Source organism: Choloepus didactylus, chromosome 19, assembly GCF_015220235.1.
Source record: "Choloepus didactylus isolate mChoDid1 chromosome 19, mChoDid1.pri, whole genome shotgun sequence".
In the NCBI taxonomy this organism is placed as follows: Eukaryota; Metazoa; Chordata; class Mammalia; order Pilosa; family Megalonychidae; genus Choloepus; species Choloepus didactylus.
This window is the reverse complement of record NC_051325.1, coordinates 4,420,721-4,444,059: the sequence shown is the minus strand read 5'-3', so window position 1 is coordinate 4,444,059 and position 23,339 is coordinate 4,420,721. Positions and strand designations below refer to the sequence as shown.

General features: G+C 40.9%; 1 gene segment (V, D, J or C); it reads right to left on the bottom strand.

The window, feature by feature from the left end:
- Nucleotides 1–15,767: 15,767 nt before the first annotated feature.
- Nucleotides 15,768–16,361, bottom strand: LOC119516018. The segment is given in 2 exon segments: nucleotides 15,768–16,156; nucleotides 16,243–16,361. Coding segments are annotated over 2 exon segments (456 nt in total).
- Nucleotides 16,362–23,339: the final 6,978 nt, after the last annotated feature.

Below are 23,339 nucleotides of genomic sequence, written 5' to 3'. Positions count from 1 at the left end.
AAGACAGGAAAGCATCCTCCAGAGGATGTGCTAGCTCAGAAGTTTGCTATGAGAATATACCCTTGGCTGTGGAAGAGTGTGCAATTGGTTTTCTCGGTATATTGAATGCCTGTAGTGGAGACCAACTCGCTGTGACTGTGGTGTCACCAAATAGTGATGTAACCCATAAATCAAGAAACATGGCTCTGTCCTTGGAGTCAAGATCCATGTTGTCAGACAGGACAACTTAGCTAGAAGAACCACAGGGGTTGGACACCTCCATTTTGGACCAGAAAAGACCTGAAACTTCAGTATACCTCAAGAAACTCAATTTACCCTTTCTATACTTTCAGATTGAGAAATGAGAACCTTATGGAACAGGCCAAGCCACAATGTCCCTGAGGCAGCCCCATGACCCTCCACTCCTTGTCTCTCAGCACATCAAGCCTGGTAGATATTCTGTAGTATACTGTCCCCCATGGTTGTGAGGTCACCAGTCAGAGATTTCCCAGAACTCAGCTAGGCAGAAATAGTATCTGAGTAGGTTTCAGACTTTAAGAACTTTGCACCACGGGATTGGCTGTGCTGCTCTCTGCTGGGCAGTAACCTTTGTTAGAGTTCATGGTTCCTGAAAAGTGTTTAGATGATCGATACTTCTATAAAGGGAAGCATTTCCTGTAATAATTATCATAACCTAAAAGTGTAAGGGAGTAACAAACCCCACATTACCATACTGTAAAGTGACAATGTAAAGTATTACAAACTTTCCTGAGAACAGTGGGCAAATTTTCAAAAGTTTCAAAAGATGTCATAAATTCTCAATCACTAAAAAGTCATATGAAATAAGACTGGAGATATAAATGCAAGAAAGACAATATTCACACTATCATCCTCCTTCAATTTAGTCATGATACTTATGCATTCTTTGAAATATTTGCAAGACTGCCTTTCCCCTTGTATTATTTTCCCCTTGAAATACCTTGACAACATACAATTCTGTAATATGTCTTAATATTTGAGGGTATTATATATGCCTGAAAGATGACCACAGAAAGGAAGCAGGAAGAAATGATGTGCTTTTGAGGAAATCAGCTATGAGAAAACAAAAGAAATTTCATTGTGAAATCATATAGAAGTTATCTCTGCAAATTATTGCAACATTTATTCCTTGAAGAAATAGTGATGGTTAACTTAGAAGTTGTATTTTTCTAAATACATTCATTCCCAGTTGAATACTGGGTCTCTGTTTAGCTACTATTTAATCTGTGTAGCAATGTGACACAAATGTTTTAATTCTCTCATCTTCTTTAGATATTGCAAACCTATTTCTTTACACTCAAAAATTAGCTAGATGTGTAAATTATTTTAAATAAACTTAATAAAAATAACTATGTGATTTGTTACAGCAGTGTCTAAATTAATTGTTTCAGGAAATGGTGTGGAAATTAAATTTCGGCCCTTCTTCTCAGGAATTCATCATCCAGTTCAGGCACCAGACATGGAACATTACAGACTACAGTAAACAACAGTGTATTATGGTCCTCCAAAGAGAAATTGAGATATGAAAGAATGAATGAAACATTAGGAGTTAATAAATCAAGTGCACTAGGTGTAATTCCCAAATTCCTTAAGTAGTGATATAGGTAGATTGTGGAGGCATGGAAGTTTCCCTGGTTTGGCAAGTTAGTCAGGGAGGCTACTCCCTAAGCATTGTGTGCTGAAGGCAGGCACCAGGTTAGGAGAAGGCCAAAGCATTGTGTGCCTGAATGCAGGCACCAAAGCATTGGGGGCCTGGGGGCAGGTGCCAAGGCACTGTGTGCCTGAAGGCAGGCACCAAGATGTTGTGCACCTGATGGTAGGCAATAAAGTTAGAGAATGATGCTGGGATCCCACTTGGTTCAGAAGAGATCATTCCCAGAGTTTATTATTGTCCTCAAGCTTGCACCCGAAGATTGTAAACATGATAGTCTTGTGATTTTAGAACAAACACAGTTGCCTGGGGAAATGGGAAAACCAATTATGTAGCCCAAAGAATGCTTATGCTATATAATCCTGTGCTAAAAAGCCAATAAAAAACTTCTTGCAGGAACAGAAAGATGGAGTGAGCTCCCTTCTTTCACAGTAGATGATATTACGTAAAGGACAAAGCCAACAGATTCTTGTAGAACTTTGGGTAGAATATAGAATTCACAATTTACACAAATAGAATTAAAAAATGAATAAATTTGAAGTTACACAATAAAGGACAGACCCCTCATTACACACAGTGAAAGATTAAATTAGAAAATAATCTAGAAAAAAAAGATTAGAACTTTTAAAATGGGAGAAATGAGAGATATGAGGATAAGAGATGTTAGAGAGAATGAAGAGCACTCATGTAATTGAAAGGTATTGTGAAAGTTTCCCAGTCTAGGGCCCACCTCCTCCCGACACATGTGGGTAACGCAGCAAGAAACTAGAATGATCATAAGAGACAGTAGAATTCTGATTCACTTCCTGTTATAACTTCCTGAACTATCTTTTTTACACACCCAGAAATTACCAACAGAAAAAAGAAACCCAATATTTTGATGCCATTGTAGAAGGGAATATTGATTTCAAAGTGAGCTTCAACTTAATGTGAGGAGTGGATGTGACCCTACAATCTAGGGGGTACAAAATCACCCAACATTCAATGATTTTATTTTCATGTGGAATCAACCCTGGCAATATAAAAATGTGAGGAAGCTCAGTGAGAGGGACATTCCTTGTGTCTCAACTTTTGAAGAGAAAATGGAGCTGGGTTGCATAAAGGGACAGATTTCCTTCATATCAGGAACGCTTCTACTATGTGTGGAGTATTGACCTTCTTTCCCAGTGAAATAAAAATAAAAAGTAAATGGGGAAATGCACAATTTATTCCTTACACACAATATCATCCTTACTTAAAAATGCACAATATCATCCTTACTTAAAAATATACTGTTTTTCTCTTACAATATAATACATAGTCTATTTGGGAATGAGAGTATGAGTGTGAAATTGCATATATTCTAAATAATCTAAAGGTGCCAGGCTTATTGGCTTGGGGCTTCCATGAAGAATTAGTCAATGTTCTTCAGGGAAACAACCAACAGGATTATCAGATTTGATGCACAGGAGCATGGACAATTGCAAGTAGAAATTCCATAGGGCAGGTTCAAAGTTGGGAACTCCAAATAAGTCTATGATAAATTTTACAGGATAATCTGGTTCACTGCAGTATAGATAGTAATTCTTCTTTCTCATTGCTGAAATCATCAAAAATAAACAGTATTCTCTTTAAGGACTTCAACTGATTGGATGAAAATTCTCTCATTGCTGATGGCAATCTCTTCTGTTGATTGTAGATGGAATCAGCCACAGATGCAACAAACTAATTCATTATTAAAATCAATGAAATATCCTGACAGTTACAAACATCCAGTGCTTGCTTGACCAGACACCACAACCTAGTTAAGTTGACACAAGTACTTTACCTGCACAGCCCACCTCTTGTCAAATTGGCTCCCATATGCAACACATTGAATCATAACTAATGTCTAGAAAAATACAGTAACAAACTTTTGCCTAAGATATTTCACCTGTCTGTTTCTCACTCAGAAATGCACTAACTCTTTCTTAAAAGAGGATGCATGTCCTTGTTTAAGATTCATTCTTAAACATGAGATCCTGTAACTTAAGTATTGTCATGTAAAGTATTGTGTTATATGTTAAGGGGATAAGATATGGACAGAAACAATCATATTTGCTTTATGTATATATACAGACATATCAATATACAAACATAGAAGTCACACTCATAACCATCATAGTATTCATTCTGCAAGTAGTTTCATCTATGTAATACAAATTTATAGCTAATTTCTTTTAGGTCTGTGCTCGAGGTCCTGTTCCAGTCTGCTAATGCTGTTCTGCAAAACACCAGAAATAGATTGGCTTTCTGAACAGGGTTTATTTGGTTACAAAGTTACAGTCTTCAGGCCATAAAGTGTCCAAGGTGCCAATCAGGTACCTTCACTGGAGAGTGGCCAATGGCAACAGGAAAACTCTGTTAGCTGGAAAGGCACATGGGTGGCTAACAGGTTGTATTTCAAAATGGAAGTCTCCAAAATGTTGTTCTTTAGGCATTTTGTCCTCTATTAGATGAAGATCCTTTTCAAAATGTCACTCTCTGCTGTTCTGAGGTCTTTTTGTGACTCCAGTGATCCAGTGATCCCAAATGCTAATGGTATCCATAACTCTATCCCTAACCCTAACCCTATGCATAACCCTCACCCTAACACTCTCATTTGTTACCTGAATGGGCAAGGTAACAAATCCATGGAAATTATCCAATCAAATATTTCACTCACAGTTGATTGAGTCACGTCACCATGGAAACACTCAATCACAGAATTCCAATCTAATGTGCCCCCACAAGATTGCATGGAAGAACATGGTGTTTTGGGGGACATAAACATTCAAACTGGAACAGACCCCTTCTTCATTTCACTGTTTCGTGAAGGCAGGCTGCACCACAGTTCTCCCCAACCCTTTCCCCATTTCATGCCATTCCATTTGTTTCTGCTAAGCATTTCCTCTTCCCTTCCCCCACATTGTGCCACTCAGTACAATCACTGCCTCCTCCCCTTTCCTCAATTCCTGCACCACAATTTTACTCCCTCCCTCCTCACCTCTCCTGATTAAGTGTACAAACCAGGAATTGCCAAAGTTACAAGATAAACTATACATAATCCCCTATTGGCCAAAGCTCACATACCTTACATGTCCAAGATTCTGTGTAACCTCCTAATGGACAGAAAGACCTATAAAAAAGGAACCCCACACCTGACCATGAAGCTTTCCAAGCAGCATTCCTTGGTTGTTCAGGGTTCTCTTGCAACTTCTCTTTCACTGTTGATTGCTGTGTGGCTTCATTGCCTTCCTTCTGAAACAAACTATCTTACAATTTCTTTCATTACACATTCCGTATTATCTTAATCCTAATTGAGCACCAGAGAATGTCTTGGCACCTTGCCATGTGAGCTGAGCAAAACCTATATTCTTGAAGGTCTGAATTTTATGATTGACTATAATCCCATGGCATGATATTATTATTAAGAGATGTCCTAGGTTATCTCCTATGTTCCAGGCAAACCCTTCTTTGTCTCCACTGTTTATTATTAGTCAATTGAATCCTTGATAATCAGGACGAATCACCCCAGCCTGTACTGTAATTTCCTTCTTTACCTGTTGAATTAGAGTCATGAGGAGCACAAAATAGCCAGATGGCAACCTTAACTCCCAGCTAAGTGAGGTCCTTTTAATGTCTCCTCTTGGAAGCATTTCTCCTTCTAAAACTAAATCTTCAGGCTGGCTGAGATAAAGTTTGCAGGATACAGAAGTCGTTTTTCTACAGAAACACTAGGAGTAATATTGAAGGGTGCCTCTCCTGTTTACTCCCCTTGATTGCTGGACCCTTGTGTCCTCACTATGACAAAACCAGCACCATAGAGTGGATGCACATATAGAGCATATAAAGCCCCCTGGAGAACACTGCCTCATATTTGGAGGGAAATGCCATGCAGATCATTTTATAATTAAGACTTTAAAAGGATTTTCTATCATTCTGTCCACCCATGTGATGAAGAACATGGTGAGAAGAGTGAATTCAATAAGCCTGTGCCCATTCCCTCCTTTTTTATTGTAAAGTGTGTTGCTTGATCAGAAGTGATAGGGTCTGGAATACCATGACTGGGGATAATGAATTTTTTAAGTCCACAGATGGTAGTTTTCTTAGTAGTTTTTCATGCAGGAATGGGAAATCTGGATCTAGAGTATGTATGTATTCCAGAAAATACAAAATCCTGTCCCACCCATGATGGACATGGTTCAATATAATCAACCTGCCACCAGGTAGCAGACTGCTCACCTCTGGGGATAGTGCCATATTGGGATATGAGGGTTGGTGTCTGTTTCTGGCATATGGGGAACTCAGCCCAATTGGGCTGACCCCATGCATAACTTCATGAACAGATACCTTCATGAACCCATTGGACAGTGACAGGGGTGACTGGGAAATGTGGCCATCTGGAATCACCAAACTGGTTCAATAGATCCTTTTGATTGACAAAATCCTCCACTGCTGAATTACCCTGATGTGAGCATTCACATGGGAAACAAATAAATTCATGTCTTTCATCCATTCATAAAAGTCTATCCACATATATCTCTCAGAGACCTCTCTGTCACAATTAATATAACTTCCAATTCCATAACAATACAGCTAAACCATTGACCACAGCCATCAATCAGAAAGCATACTCATCTCTTGAAATTTCTTCTTCCAAGCAAAATGAACAAGTAGGTTCACTGTTACATGTTCTTCTGACTGTGATGAGATCCAGTCACCCCTGTCCTTCAGGGAAGTCCCAGAAATTTCCCAGCTGAAGCTGTTTACTTTTAGATAGTACCTGTATAACATGCAGAACTGTCTTTAAATCAGGACTGAGTTTTCTCTTCCTCAGTCCACTGATGGTGGGGAACTCCACAGGAGTACATTGGAGCATGCTTGGAAAGATAATATAATATAGTTAGCTTGGGAGCACAGACATTTGGACCACTTCCTCATGTTACCTACTTGTGCCTCCAGGAACTGCTTGAGTCAAATCTACTACAGGATGCTGCCAAAGTATTCAAACATCATCTCTGTTTGTCCCAGACTACTCCAGCACCATTAGTTTTTCTGTAATGTAGGTGCCAGATGATAAATTAGCCAAAACCATAGGTCTGGAAATCAACTTATTTTCTGATCATTGCTTTAACTCTGCAGTCCATTATCATAGCCACACCCACCTTATTTTTGGCAATTAAGTGCTGACACTTGGCTCCTGCTCACCTGCAATCTGATCATCCCTATAGTGTTTACAGATCCAAGTTTAATAGCTGCCATTGCAAGAGAAATATCTGAACTATAGGGAAGAGTGATAACAGATATCTATAATGATGATAGGAATGCCCACATAAATTTATGCCTTCCAGTCCTGGTGAAAGATGTGTCTTCTGGACATTCCTGGGGGGGTGATTAAGTCTTACCTGATACATCCACACTAACACTCCAATATCTCTAATCCATTGCATCCCCTCATCTGCAGTATACAAGTACATTTCTGGCATTTAAACCTCTGATAACGTAGAGCAGGCTTTTGTTCAATTTTACTGTGAACCACAAGAATTGTGAGAGCACTTTCTATTCCATCTATCTACACCATTGAATCCAGAATCTCATATCAGTATATTCAGAGAATCCTCCTTCATATTTCTTCCACAATTAAAATCCCACTTAAAATCCATTCCCACACATATTCTCATGATTTCTGTCTTAATGACTTGGAAAACTCATGAAGTTCTTTTGGAGTGTAACACATATCCACATGGGATACACTTTGCTCCTCATTTTTGAGGCCTGTTGAGATATCAGTCTAATTATAGATAAGGAGCTATAGAAGAATGTTGGAGTGGGTCAATGGAAATATCAGTTCCTTTTGAGGAAATTAACTCATGGCATTCTATTCCATTTTCATGTGCTACACCTGTGTTAATCTCTTCATATGGAGGTGTGAGGGATATTTCCTCAGGAGAACATTTCCAGTTTTATCAGGCATGGCAGGAAAAATCTCTTCTTATGGAGGAAGGATGGCTGGCTCCTCTCAATAGGAAGGAGATCCCCAGATGATTCCTTAGGGAAGTCTGTTACAGGTTGATCTGGCAAAGAGGACTGGATAGAATCTAGGGTTTTGATGACCCCACTGTCATCATTGTCACCCCATATATATGACCCAGTTCTTATTTTCAGTAAATGATTACTTCTAAATCAAGCTTACATTTTAAAAGCCTACACCCTGCAAGGATAGAAATTCAATTTACATTGGAATGCAACAACTCATGCAATGATATGCTGGACTGGGATTTCTGAAATTTGAAATCTGTGGCTTCAGGAAATTAGAGTTTCTTTCAGGGTTTACATAGTCATTTTCATATACTCCATGCAGCTCTTGAGGTGTAAATTTGAATTTTGAGTTCTTCCTTTCCTTTAACAACTATAGCCATCATATTGAGGCACAAACCTCCAACGTCATTATGTTTTTTAATTGCACAAAACTCTTGAGTTATCAAATTCACTGTAACCCACACTCTGGCCCCTTATAAGCATTTGAGCAGCAGTAACCAATGGTGATATTTTCTGTATCTTTGTCGCCAACTAATGCCACATATTGTCAGTGACAACTTGGTCAATGCAAATAGAGCCATTAGTGGCTTTGAATCTAATAAATCAATTCCAAAACCTGAAGAAACAATACAAATCATACTATATAATCTCAAATAAATATATATTTACTGTTAATTACAATATAATATTATAAGATTTATTGCAGGAATGGGCTCACTTGACCATGGAGACTCACAATTCAGGATTCTATAGGGCAGACCACTAGTTAGAAGGTCTGCTGGAGGTTTTCATGAATTCATTTCATGAAGAATGTGGCTCACTGCAGTAAGACAGAAAAACTTTCTGACTGCTGAAATCATCTGTTCTCCCTCTAAGGCCTTGAACTGATGAGATGAGGCTTCTGCCATTGCTGAAGCAATCTCCTTTGGTTGTTGTCAATGTAATCAGCCATAGATTTAACCAACAAAAGAATGTTTAAGAAGCACAAAATATCATCACAGTAACAATTAGGTCCTTGCTTTCAGAATCAAAGAACTGGACACCAAAATCTAGTTATGTTGACATATGAACTTAACCCTCACACATGACAAGCCCTGGAGAACAATACGATTGAGAAGAAAACAGAAGTCAGTGAATTTATTAGGAATTCAGTAAAAATGATTTCCAGTACATGAAGGAAATAAAATGCAGATCCTCAGCAATTTAGCCACACAGTGTCTGTTTTGCAGAAGGCATGAGTTCACGAGAGCTAGAGGGCAACTCCCTGCACAGGAGTCAGGACCCTTGAAAATCACTTGAGAGCTGGCCTCCTGCATCCTGTGTCACTGAATCCTGGGACTTTGTCTGAGGTCTGAGAAAGCAGTTGTGGCTGCATGCCTAGCATTGCTCCATCCCCTTCTGCCCTGTGATGCTGTGAGCTCTCTCCTATGAGCTTTCATCTCAGAGGAGGCAAAATCAGTATTACAGCAAAAACTTTATATATGAATTTTATATTAGAGAACTAGAAATGCTTACTTTTATAAACATTGTTATTTTCAGTGGTATCATCACATTTTGGAATTAACCTAGGTAAGCCCTCATTTCTACCCACTGCAATTGCACAAGGATCACCTGCACTGATCCTCTCTGACATGCCCCCCCTGTGTGACTGGGACAGATCAATACCCCTCAGGCTCAGTGCCCAATGTGTACATTGACTGCTTCAGATCCCATTGTTTCTGAAAATCCCATTTTACCTAATCATTTCAGGAAAACTGCCCCAAATGAAGCATACTGCAAAGTGATTAATCAATATTAGCCTCCCTGAAGAAGTTTGTGTCTGGGATCATAGAGGCTTTTCTAACTGTTTGTCTTCCACATTAATACATGTCTGGTTCCCTTTCAGTCTCAGAGCTCAGTTGCTGAGAGAATTGGCTCTTGAGTGTGTCTCTGGAGTCAGAGTGTCAACTATAGGGGGCAGGTTTATGCTGTGCCAGCACCAGCATCAATGCACCTCATCTTCTACAGCTCCATCATGAGCTGTAGGATCCAATGTAAGTAGTAATTGCTGATAATCATGGGGAACTCTCAGACCAGGAGGGGTATGGAAAGATGCTGTGAGGGCTTCAGTAGTCCTGGTCTGATTCCTGCAGCTGTACCTGGGACAGGACACCTGGAAATGGGAAATGCTCTGAATCAGTTCATTAACTTCACTCACTTCATCCCCATCACACCATTCCTAAAACCTAGGAGATGCTCTCAGCTGAGATCCACCACCATGAAGAGGAAAGAGCAATAGGATTCCATTTTCTTTTGCAAAAATCCCATAATCCCAGGAAAGTCTTTCCAGATAGGTGAGAAACCTGATTTTGAGTAGCAGAGGGCTGAGTTGTCACCCAGGATCTAAGGGCATGGTTTTCATGTGGGAGTCACATTTGTGTATATAATGGGAAAAGTTGATGGGTGGTCCCTCTACATGTGTATTCCCAGTTGCTTTCCAGGGAACTTCCATGTTCAATGACTGCAGGGTAGAAAGCAAGGTTTTGTGGCAATAGGCATAATTTTTTCATATTTTTATTGTTTCACATGTTCACAATAATTTGCTTCATTTGGACAGCACTTTTCTCATCTAATAATAAAGAAGTTTTCTTGGTGTATAGAAGGCAATAAACACATACTGAATGCACTATTGTAATGAATAAGATGGAGAAGAATTGATTATATAACCAGAAACTGAGTCAAGATAGAGAAAAATAAAGAAAAGGGTAAGATGGCAGAGTGGTAAGGTCTAGGTTGTAGTTACTCCTCTGGGGCAGTTGGTAGAAACCAAGAACTGCATAAACCATACATCACAGAGGAATTTGGGATTGGATAAACTTCACAGAACACTTGTAAACATGTGGAACAGCTGAGATCAGCAAAATCCAAAAGTTCTCATGGTCAGGGTGCCAGCACCCCTCATTGCCAGGCACAACCCCTAGAGAGGAGGGACCATCCATGTTGTGAACCAGGAGGGAGAACAAAAGCTGCAACCATAGATAAACTGAGAGCAGACACCAGAAAATCTTGGAGCAGTCAGCCCAGTGGAGAGGGGAGAGGGCTAGCAAAACAGCAAAAAAATAGGAAACAAAATGAAAATAGAGACATTTTGGAATCAGGTGAACATAAGGCAATAAATCAATACATATTGAATGCACTATAATAATGAATAAGATAGAGAAGAATTGGTTACATAACCAGAAACTGAGTCAAGACAGAGAAAAATAAAGAGAGAAAAATTAAGTATAACTTCTAAATATATTTTTAGTGGCCTTCTTCATAATCTCACCTCTGTCACATGAAATAGAGGAGCAGCATGAGATGCTGAAATCACCCAGTGTGAGAATGATACATGAGCTGACTGGGCACTATCAAGCTGTACAATTCCTCTGTCTCCAGTGACTGTGAAAATCAAAGGACCACAGACAGGAAATATATACCCCTGTGCTGTGGGTCTGAGGAAACATAGAAAACAAAACAGTAAGAAGAGAACAGATTTTCAGGGGAATCTATCTGCTTGGAGGATGAGAACTGAGAGTCTCAAGCAGGAACCCCCTCACCTTCACTATTGTAGGGTCTGGACCCTCTGCTCCACGTACAGGAGGTACTCTTAAGCCCACCTACTCTGGGCTGCCCAGAAGGGCGATATTTTTTTCTCCTGCCCTATTCTGAGGCTCCTGTTGTTTCCAAGTAGAGCAACATGCACAACTGTGTCCTCAGAGAGGATCACTTCTAAATGCACCTGGCTCTGGAGGGTCCCTGGTGAAGTTGTCATGAGACCCGGTGGGTCTTCTGTGGTTGATGTGCCAACCACTGTTGATATTGCCCAAATATCCAAGACTTTCATCCAGAAGCTGGAATTCAGAAAGTTCATTGTACAAGGAGCCGGTTGTTTCACAGGTGATTCTCGTGTCCTTGAAGGTTTTGTACCTGGGGAGGAATGCCAGTAGGTGCACCTGGGTCCTCACAACCAGGATCAGGAACTCTCCTTCCCGAAACACGAGATGAAATGAGGAGAAAGCTCTTTCCCAGTCAGATGTGCTGGGAGTGTGGTGTCAGGTGGAGATGTCATCAGCTACACTGGGTGTCCCAGAACATGATATCCAAGCACAAACCTGAAAGGCACAAGTCTCCATGAGAGGATGTCACATCAGCTCCATCTGCAGAAACCTGTGGTTGTGCAGGTAGGATTAGGAGTGGAAATTCATTGTTCCAGATACCCCTGCCTGCTTCACAGAAAACTGTGAGGATCTTACATTTTCTTTACATAAAAATAATTTATAATTTCATGGTAAAAAATTACATGATTAAAACATCCATGAAAATTAATATTACAGAAATACATTAATTGTGAATTTTGGGGGGAATACTCTTTGTATAAATGAAAAATAAACAAACATTGAGTGTGTACTCTTTTAATCTTATAATGTATTCTCTTCTAATGCCCATATTGAGAACCAGTGTGCTGAACCTGTGCTGCACTCAGAGGAACTGAAAGCTAAGACCTGAATGGACACTTGCAAACCAATGTTTTTTATCAGCATTAGTCATGATGCTAAGAAATGGAAACAGCCCAAATGTCCATCAATTGATGAGTGGATAAACAAACTGAGACAGATACATATGATGGAATATTATGCAGCTGTAAGAACAAAGTCACGGTACCAATTATAATGTGGAGGAAACTTGACATTATGTTGAAAGAAGTTAGTAAGAAACAAAAGGACAATACTGAATGCACTCACTAATATGAACTAACATTAATAGTCAAACTTTGAGATCCAAAAGCTGAGAACACAGGTTATCAGGAGATAGAAGCAGGGGGTAGAGTTTGGGCATGTGATGCTGAAGGAGTTTAGAATGTTCAACAGGATTGATTGTATAGATCCAGAAACATGTAGCATAATATGGTGTGATGGTAGTACAATACTGTAAGTACACTAAGCAAAGATGTTTGTGGGTAAAGCTGAAAGAGAAGAGCTAGGGGCATGTATGACAACAGAAGGAAGGACAGACAATAAAGATGGATACTCTATATTTTAGTGAAATCTAGATTTCAATTACAGTGATAAATGTACAAATATAAAAAAAGTTACATGTGGGATAACAAATGAATGTAAACCTTGCAAGGTGTTGCAAAAGGGATAGTATTGGCAAAATATTATCAAAGCAAACTGGAGGGTATGGTTAACAGTAACATTATAATTTGCTTCCATTAAATTTAACATAGGCAATATATCAAAGCTTAATGTCTATGAGAGGGGGTTAAAAGAGAAGGGTATAGGATTCTTGGTAGTGGTGTTGTCTGACTTTAGTATTACTTTGTATGGTATTTGAATCTTTTAATATGTTTTATCATTCTTTTAAAATATGTTTCAAGTAATCTATATGTTCAATTGCTGATTATAGTGATAAATGCACAACTGTATGATTATACTGTGAACAATTGATTGTACACTGTGGATGATTGTATGGTATGTGAATATATCTCTAAAAATTGCAGGAAAATATAAACAGAGGGAAAAAGAGCTGGATAAAACATGGAGAGATGGATGTACCAATTACTGCTGGTGGGGAATTAGAATGGTGTAGATTATCTTATCTGAAGGACAGTGTAGTGGTTCCACAAGAAGCTAAGTATGTGTGTGCCATAAAGTCCTGAAAACTTATTATTGGTATACACAGGTAAGATCCGAGAGCAGTTACATGAACAGACATTTGCTTACTGGTGTTTTTGGCAGCAATACTCATGATTTGCAATGGATGGATGTGGCCTAAGGGTACATGGAATGATGAATAGAATGGTGAACTGTGGTGTATACATACAATAGAATACTGAGAAACTTCAAGAAGAAGCAAAGCTGTGAGACAAGCAACTAAGTGAGTGGCTCTTGAAGACAGCCTTTTGAGTGAAGTAGGCCAGAAATGAAAAGACAAACATTATAATGCCTCACTAATACTGACTAATTATAATGGGTAAACTCTGAGAATCGTATCTTAAAGAACACCTTATCAGGGGAAATGCTTATTGTAATGGTACCTAGATTATAAAGTAAGCTCTTACAGCATTTCTGTCTATTCCTGAGTGGTAATGGTTATATAAATTCTGAGATGCTGAGCTCTTTGTGTAAACCTGTAATTCTCTGGAACTTTGGGCATGTGTGTGACACCTGAAAGTAGGAGGTAGACTGTGGCAGCTATGGATGTCAGTATTAGCACATATAGCAACTGTTTAAAAAGCTGTAAAAGAGTTCTGACATCACTTAGAGTAATGAATTAAGCAGATCGGGTTATACTAAGGCAAATCAGGCCAAATATTAAAGACCAATACTGACTGTGTTTTAAAACTTCAAATTTGGGGTAAGACCAAGGGAAGAGATACTTATTTGGTGAAAGATCTATATTTTCTGCAGCACACTAAATAATTTAACTTGTATGGTCAGTTTATTCAAACACCATAATTACTCAGAAGTTTTAATAGGATGTGAGATCTGGTAGGACTCTACAGGTAAGTGTTAAATTCTGATACATCCCAAAGTAATTTGGGCAGAGAATGAGGATACATTTGTAGTGCCCCCCTCAGGAAATGGGAAAAATACAGAAATTTTGAACTTCCCCACCTGGGTTATTACTCATATTCTCACAAACTTTGAGGACAAATAATTGTTAGTTTGAGCCCTGGACCTTTGGTGTGCTCTTTGTGACACTTGTTTCTGGAAAGAAGAGGCTGAGCCAAAGTATAATTTTACCTAAGTGTCTCCCTGAGAGTACCACTTTTTTACTCAGGTGTGGCCCTCTCTTTCTCTCTAAGCCTATGTGGCAGGTGTACTCACTGCCCCCCCCTCCCCGCAATGGAACATGACTCCCAAGGGTATAAATCTCCCCAGCAATGTGAGACATTGCTCCTGTGGATGAGCCTGCACCCAGCAACTTGGGATTGAGAAAAAATTCTTGATCAGGAAGAGTAAGTGTAACGAAACAAAATAAAGTTTCAGTGGCAGGGAGATTTCAGAATTGAGAGGACATTCTGGAGGGCATTCTTATGTGCTATATGGATATCCCTTTTTAATAGTTTGTGTTTTGGCATAGCTAGAAGGAAATACCTAAAGCTGTCAAACTACAAACAGCGGCATTCATTCTTGAAGATGATTGCATAATTATGTGGCTTACATGGTGTGACTGTGTGATTGTGAAAACCTTGTGGCTCACACTCCCTTTGCCCAGTGTATGTACGGATGAGTAGAAAAATGGGGCCAAAAACTAAATGAAAATAAGGTGGTATGGGTGAATGGAATGTTTTGGGTGTTTCTTTTTACATGTGTTCATTAATGTATTTGTTTATTTATTTATTTATTTTTTTGTAGGTAAGGAAAATGTTCAAAGTTTGGTTCTGGTGATGAGGGCCCAGATATGTGATGGGGCTGGGAATGGTTGATTGTACATTGTGTATATAGAGTGTGTGAATGAATCTTAATACCACTGTTTTAAAAATATTAAAAAAAAAGAAAAAATAAACCTCTGTGCTGTACCTTTGTGTGTCAAAATTATAACATCCTATGCAATAGTGCCACAATTTATGAGGGATTCAAATGAGCACCTGGTCCTTGATGCAACAAAAAAATGTAGAGAAAAATTGGAAGCCCCTGAAGTTCGTCCCTGATGCCCTGCCAGGGCTTCCCTCATTCTCCCACCTCCACCTGGAGACACAAGCTCGACAAGTTGGTGGGAAGGAGCTGCTTTTTGTGGACATTCTCAGGAAATTTACAAGGTTAGAGAACTAAATTCACAAGGTCAGTGGAAAAGAAATTTTGCTTTAAGTTTCAGTTATGTCCTGAATAAAGGGCAGTGTGGAAGAAATTGTGAAAATGCAGGTAATATTTTAAAAATCTGTACTTTTCTTGAAACTTGGATACATCATAGTACTCTTCTGGGTGTTTTGTGATGTGGAGCAAGAAGAGGGATGCCCAGGCAAGGCCAGGAATCTCCTCCCAGCCCCTCTCAGCACCTGCCCTGGGGATGGGCCGTTTGCACCCCCTGGTGGTCATGAGCACCCCCTGCAGCCCAGCCCCTCCTGTGCCCTCAGGGGAGGTTTGTGTCTGGGCTCACCCTGACTTCCTCTCACTGTGTCTCTTGCACAGTAATACGTGGCTGTGTCCTCGGTTCTCAGGCTGCTCACTTTTAAAGAAACTTCATTCTTGGAGGTGTCCCTGGTGATGCTGAGTCGGGACTGAAGAGTTGGTTTGTAGCTCGTGCTTCCAGCATAGTTTATCAATCCTACCCACTCCAGTCCCTTTCCTGGAGCCTGGCGGATCCAGTTTACAGCATAATCAGTTAAAGAGAATCCAGAAACAGAGCAGGTGAGGGACAGGGTCTGCGAGGGCTTCACCAGGCCAGGTCCAGACTCCTTCAGCTGCACCTGGGACAGGACATCTGAGGAAGAAAGAGAAAAATAGGCAGTCATTTACTTTGATTCATCATCCCAACTACCATCATGTCTGAATCCTGGAGACACTCACATCTGGGGACTGCCACCAGAAAGACGAAAAACCACAAAGTTTTCATGTTCTTCTGGATGAGGTCCATGGTGCCCAGGAAATATCCAGACTGAGATAGAACCTGACTTTAAGTAAATGTGTGCTGTGGTTTCATCTGTTTACCCATGTGGTGATTTGCATATGTGAGGCAACACTGTAGAGGGGATTTGCAGAGGTCCTTGTCTTATAGGCACTCTGAGAGGACCATGCTGGTTGTACCCTGGGAGAACATACTCCTTTTCCAGGGGTACCTCCTCACCAAGAGCAGGTTCTTTACTTTCAGGCAGAAAATGTGTTAAATGAGCTGGTCAGGAGTCAGATGATTCTTCCTAATATTCTCCTGGTATCAAATCCTAATATCACACAGAATTGGATCCCAAAGCTATTTCCCTAACACAGGTATGTTAGAATATCATCCACATAGAGATATACAGTTGCAGACTTCAGCTCAGATCATGGAGTCTCTGCCCAGCACTGACAGGGCCCTGCATGCTCCTGGTCCAACCTCCCCAGGTTGCTGTTCCAGTGACCCTAGAAATTCTGGAGGAAGAGGAACATACAAAGGATTGACAAAATTGATGGAGTTGAAACATGACTTCCCTCTTCTTGAAAATACCATGAGCCCAATGACTCAGTTCCAAAACAAAAAACAGAATATGGAAAGAGACAGACACTATCTCTACAGCTAATATGGAAACCAACCCCCAAACCGAGTGAAGGAATTCAACACCAGTAGTGATGAGTCAGGTGGATGAACTCTGCCCCATGGTGTGAAAAAGGGGAAGGGGATGGCAACTCTGTGGCTCTCTACCCCAAACACAGACCACAGTGCTATTTTGAGAGTACCTTATACAACACAAATGGAGTGTCATTCTTCAAAATATCTGAATACACAAAACAATAACGAGAAACTGACATGGATAATAGGAGACTAAGGAGTCATGAAACAAAATTGAACAAGGTGTCCAGGATTGGATCCAATAGCACAAAAGGGACATACATGGAATAGCAGGAGACATCCAAAGTCTACAGTATATTATTTTACCAATAATGGTTGCAACTTTTTTTTCTATTTTTATTTATAATCTTTATTCAACTGGTTCTTATTAGAAGAAACCAGATGTGGGGTCTGTGAGAACTCTCTGTTTACTTTCTAAGTTTTCCTCTAAATCTAAACCATTGAAGATATAAAATCTATTTAAGAAAAAGAGTTTGTTAAATTGCTCATTCGAGATGTAAAATTTAGTCACAAAGAAAACAAATGTTGGTTTAATTACTCATTCATTCCTGAACTTGGGTTCAATTTTTAAAAAGAAGAAAATAGAATTATTTCCCACAGATTTTTCATGTGGTGCTTGAGTTTCTATTTCAGATGAGGTACAAAAGGTCACAATGAGATCTAAAGCAAAGACCTAAATAAGGGAATAGGGAGGCTGGGTATAGTGTTCACTTCCCATTTGATGTGAAAGAAATGCATGCCCTGAATTGCTCAGATTTCACTGAATTCTGAAATGAAAGTGTACAACGGCAAGGGAAGGTGAAACTTCATGGAAATAGGCTTATTAGGAGAGTGAGCTTCAGATCCTGACAGGAAACCATTCTCCACACAGCACCTCCTCCTGAAGCTGAGACCTGTCCTGGTGGTCCCGAGGTTTCCCTGCAGTCCACCCCGCTTCTGAGCCCTGCAAGGGAGTTTTCTGTCTTGTCTCATCCTGACTTCTCCTCAGTATGACTCTCACACAGTAATATGTGGCTGTGTCATCAGCAGTCATAAAGCCCAGCTGCATATTGTACTCATTCTTGGCTGTGTCAGTTGTGATGGAGATGTTGCCTTGGAAGCCTGGATCATAGATAGTGTTCCCTCTTCATTGCCCCATCCACTCCAACTCCTTCCCAAGATACTGGCAGATCTAATTCCAGTAGTTATTGCTGGTTACAGAGCTCCCAGAGGCAGTGCAGGTGAGGGAGAGTGTCTCTGAGGGCTTCACCAGCCCTGGGCCTGATTCTGGCAGTGTCAGCTCAGACAAGACACTGGGGGACAAGGTAATACATGGTGAGTCTGTCCATCCCAAAATCAAGTGCTTGTGAACACCTGGACCCTCAAGACCTTCACCCAGTGAAGATGCCAGCGGGCAGAGAAGGAGACGCAGCATCTGCATAGCCACTTAGAGGATGAAGACCCACCACACAGGTCCAGTCTCTGATGCAAATTTCTTCTTTAAGTATCCTGGGTGACTTGCATATGGGATCCCTGGGGAAACAAGAGGGTTTGCTGGTGACAGTCATTGCATTTCCAGGTGATTGACCTGGGTTCCACCAATGGCTAAGCCAACTTTTAGAACTGTGACTTTGGGGAGGGGTTGTATAATCCAAGCACAGAAAGCTCACCCCCCACAGGGCAGTTTATAGGATAGGCAAGGCAGAATTTGTACAACATGGAAACTGAGCTGTGTTAGAAATTGTAAAATGTGTAATGTATGGATCAAACCAACATGAACCATAAGCAGTTTGCTACCCTGCACGTTAGCAGGCACCAACCTGTCTACTAAGAAATCATTGAAGTTTAACAGAGTTTACCCTGGAGTTTCAATAATAGTTAATAGATCACCTGTACCTCTGCCAAGGGGTAGGCTCCTCCCTCCAGATGTGCTGGTGAAACTAAGGTAAAGAAGTCTTTGTAATTGTCCTAAGGAATTAGCCCTTCCTTTAGACATGCAGCAAAGCACTTCTATACCTGGATAAATTGTCATAATACTGGATAAATTGTCATAATACTGGCCTGAATCCCAGGAAAATTTTGAGTTCTTAGCCAGGAGGGGACACTATGCCTGGGACCATGTGCCAACAAGGACTGTGATTGGCTGAAGAACCGGTGCCTCTCCAGCCAGTATTAACAGATGTGGGGGCTTTCCCTGGTTTGGTGAGTTTCTTTTCTTTTGCTTTGTCTGCTACACAGACCACTGTATTTTCAACTATCACCTCATTAATGATAAATGCTTGTAGTCTTGTAATTCAATAAATTTTCTTCTGTAAAGTTATACTATATCAGTTTCTGTCTCTTCCTTCCTCCCATGATTCACTTCAGTCAACACCAGTTCAGTTTGGTTCTCCTGTGACCCTTTCCCAAAGGTCTCCAACCACAGGAGGGGATAGTGATAGGAGCCATATGCCAGCATTGATAGAGGAAAATGGCTTCTTAGGACACCCACCATGAAATAACCTGTCAAAACTGAGAAGAGTCCACATAAAAGTTTAGAACGGGAGGCAACAGTAGAGAGCAAGTCAAAGTGGCCCTCAGATTGTAGGATCCCAGGGACTGTGGCACCTTCCAAGAGAGGCATTATCCATAAATGGGCTTAGAGCAAGGCTGTGTGGGATGGAGAAAGCCCTGAGTAGAGGGCAATTCCATCAGGAACCTCACTCTGTCCTGCTCTCTAAGACTGCTTGCTCTTTCTGCCCAGAGCAAGGGCCTCTCTCCATTCCCTGGATACTGGGCCCCAAAGCTGCATGGTTGCAGGAGCACTGTCCATGTGAGCAGGAGGAATGATCTCCAATGCTGCTGAGACCCTTCCCCCTGCCTTCCCAAGGAAGCTCCAGACCAGATCCCTGTCTGTGAGTTCAATTTCCAGGATCTGAGGTGATGACACCATTAACTTGTTTCTCAGACCCTGTGGCTGTCATGTCCTGAAGTAAATTAACTGACTCTGCAGGGGAAATTGCTCTTGTAGGTACTTGATTCTCAAGTGAAAGGATTATCTGGAAGACTTGGATCTCCATCTTGCAGAACTGGAAGCTTAAAAAGCATTTTTACTTGCACTGTAATCTCCAAATATCTTGATTTAACCCAGGAAAAATATTAGTGGCTTCTTTCTTTATGTTATGTGTATAATGGTAATTTTCATTTACTTGTGTTGTGTGACATTGTTTTTGTGCTCAGGGTCATGCAATTTTATGGAAATTCCTATCTGGAAAGGAGGGTTATCAGAATTTTCACAAGGTAGAGAGTGAGATCTCCTGTCTGGTTCCTCTATAAGAGTCCAGTTGCTGGGCGGGAAGTGATAAAATTGTTTTTATTAAAACTGACCAGCAAGATGGCAGACTGGTGAGCTGTAAGTTTTAGTTACTCCTCCAGGAAAGTAGGTAAAAAGCCAGGAACTGCGTGGACTGGACACCACAGAGCAATCTGTCTTTGGGCATACTTCATACAACACTCATGAAAATGTCGAACTGCTGAGATCAGCGAAATCTGTAAGTTTTTGCGGCCAGGGGACCCGCCCCACTCCCTGCCAGGCTCAGTCCCGTGGGAGGAGGGGCTGCCAGCTCCGGGAAGGAGAAGGGAGAACTGCAGTGGTAGCCCTTCTTGGAAACTCATTCTACTGATTCAAACTCCAACCATAGATAGACTGAGACCAGACACCAGAGAATCTGAGAGCTGCCAGCCCAGCAGAGAGGAGACAGGCATAGAAAAAAAAAAAAAAAAATAACACGAAAAACTCCAAAATAAAAGCAGAGGATTTTTGCAGTTCTGGTGAACACAGAAAGGGGAAGGGCGGAGCTCAGGCCTTGAGGCGCATATGCAAATCCCAAAGAAAAGCTGATCTCTCTGCCCTGTGGACCTTTCCTTAATGGCCCTGGTTGCTTTGTCTATTAGCATTTCAATAACCCATTAGATCTCTGAGGAGGGCCCTTTTTTTTTTTTTTTAATCCTTTTTTCTTTTTCTAAAACAATTACTCTAAGAAGCCCAATACAGAAAGCTTCAAAGAATTGCAATTTGGGCATGTCAAGTCAAGAGCAGAACTAAGAGAGCTCTGAGACAAAAGGCAATAATCCAGTGGCTGAGAAAATTCACTAAACAACACAACTTCCCAAGAAAAGGGGGGTGTCCGCTCACAGCCACCATCCTGGTGGACAGGAAACACTCCTGCCCATCGCCAGCCCCATAGCCCAGAGCTGCCCCAGACAACCCAGTGTGACAGAAGTGCTTCAAATAACAGGCACACACCACAAAACTGGGCGTGGACATTAGCCTTCCCTGCAACCTCAGCTGATGGTCCCAGAGCTGGGAAGGTGGAGCAGTGTGAATTAACAAAGCCCCATTCAGCCATCATTTGAGCAGACTGGGAGCCTCCCTACACAGCCCAGCAGCCCAGAACTGCCCTGGGGGGACTGCACTCACCTGTGACATAGCACAGTCATCCCTCAACAGAGAACCTGGGGTGCACGGCCTGGAAGAGGGGCCCAATTGCAAGTCTCAGGAGCCATACGCCAATACCAAAGACTTGTGGGTCAGTGGCAGAGACAAACTGTGGCAGGACTGAACTGAAGGATTAGACTATTGCAGCAGTTTTAAAACTCTAGGATCATCAGGGAGATTTGATTGTTAGGGCCACCCCCCCTCCCCGACTGCCCAGAAACATGCCCCACATACAGGGCAGGCAACACCAACTACACACGCAAGCTTGGTACACCAATTGGGCCCCACAAGACTCACTCCCCCCCACTCACCAAAAAAAAGGCTAAGCAGGGGAGAACTGGCTTGTGGAGAACAGGTGGCTCGTGGACGCCACCTGCTGGTTAGTTAGAGAAAGTGTACTCCACGAAGCTGTAGATCTGATAAATTAGAGATAAGGACTTCAATAGGTCTACAAACCCTCAAAGAACCCTATCAAGTTCAGCAAATGCCAAGAGGCCAAAAACAACAGAAAATTATAAAGCATATGAAAAAACCAGACGATATGGATAACCCAAGCCCAAGCACCCAAATCAAAAGACCAGAAGAGACACAGCACCTAGAGCAGCTACTCAAAGAACTAAAGATGAACAATGAGACCATAGTACGGGATATGAAGGAAATCAAGAAGACTCTAGAAGAGCATAAATAAGACATTGCAAGACTAAATAAAAAAATGGATGATCTTATGGAAATTAAAGAAACTGTTGACCAAATTAAAAAGATTCTGGACACTCATAGTACAAGACTAGAGGAAGTTGAACAACGAATCAGTGACCTGGAAGATGACAGAATGGAAAATGAAAGCATAAAAGAAAGAATGGGGAAAAAAATTGAAAAAATCGAAATGGACCTCAGGGATATGATAGATAATATGAAACGTCCAAATATAAGACTCATTAGTGTCCCAGAAGGGGAAGAAAAGGGTAAAGGTCTAGGAAGAGTATTCAAAGAAATTGTTGGGGAAAACTTCCCAAATCTTCTAAACAACATAAATACACAAATCATAAATGCTCAGCGAACTCCAAATAGAATAAATCCAAATAAACCCACTGCGAGACATATACTGATCACACTGTCAAACACAGAAGAGAAGGAGCAAGTTCTGAAAGCAGCAAGAGAAAAGCAATTCACCACATACAAAGGAAACAGCATAAGACTAAGTAGTGACTACTCAGCAGCCACCATGGAGTCGAGAAGGCAGTGGCACGATATATTTAAAATTCTGCGTGAGAAAAATTTCCAGCCAAGAATACTTTATCCAGCAAAGCTCTCCTTCAAATTTGAGGGAGAGCTTAAATTTTTCACAGACAAACAAATGCTGAGAGAATTTGCTAACAAGAGACCTGCCCTACTGGAGATACTAAAGGGAGCCCTACAGACAGAGAAACAAAGACAGGACAGAGAGACTTGGAGAAAGGTTCAGTACTAAAGAGATTCGGTATGGGTACAATAAAGGATATTAATAGAGAGAGGGAAAAATATGGCAAACATAAACCAAAGGATAAGATGGCCGATTCAAGAAATGCCTTCACGGTTTTAACGTTGAATGTAAATGGATTAAACTCCCCAATTAAAAGAGATAGATTCGCAGAATGGATCAAAAAAAATTAACCATCAATATGTTGCATACAAGAGACTCATCTTAGACACAGGGACACAAAGAAACTGAAAGTGAAAGGATGGAAAAAAATATTTCATGCAAGCCACAGCCAAAAGAAAGCAGGTGTAGCAATATTAATCTCAGATAAAATAGACTTCAAATGCAGGGATGTATTGAGAGACAAAGAAGGCCACCACATACTAATAAAAGGGGCAATTCAGCAAGAAGAAATAACAATCGTAAAT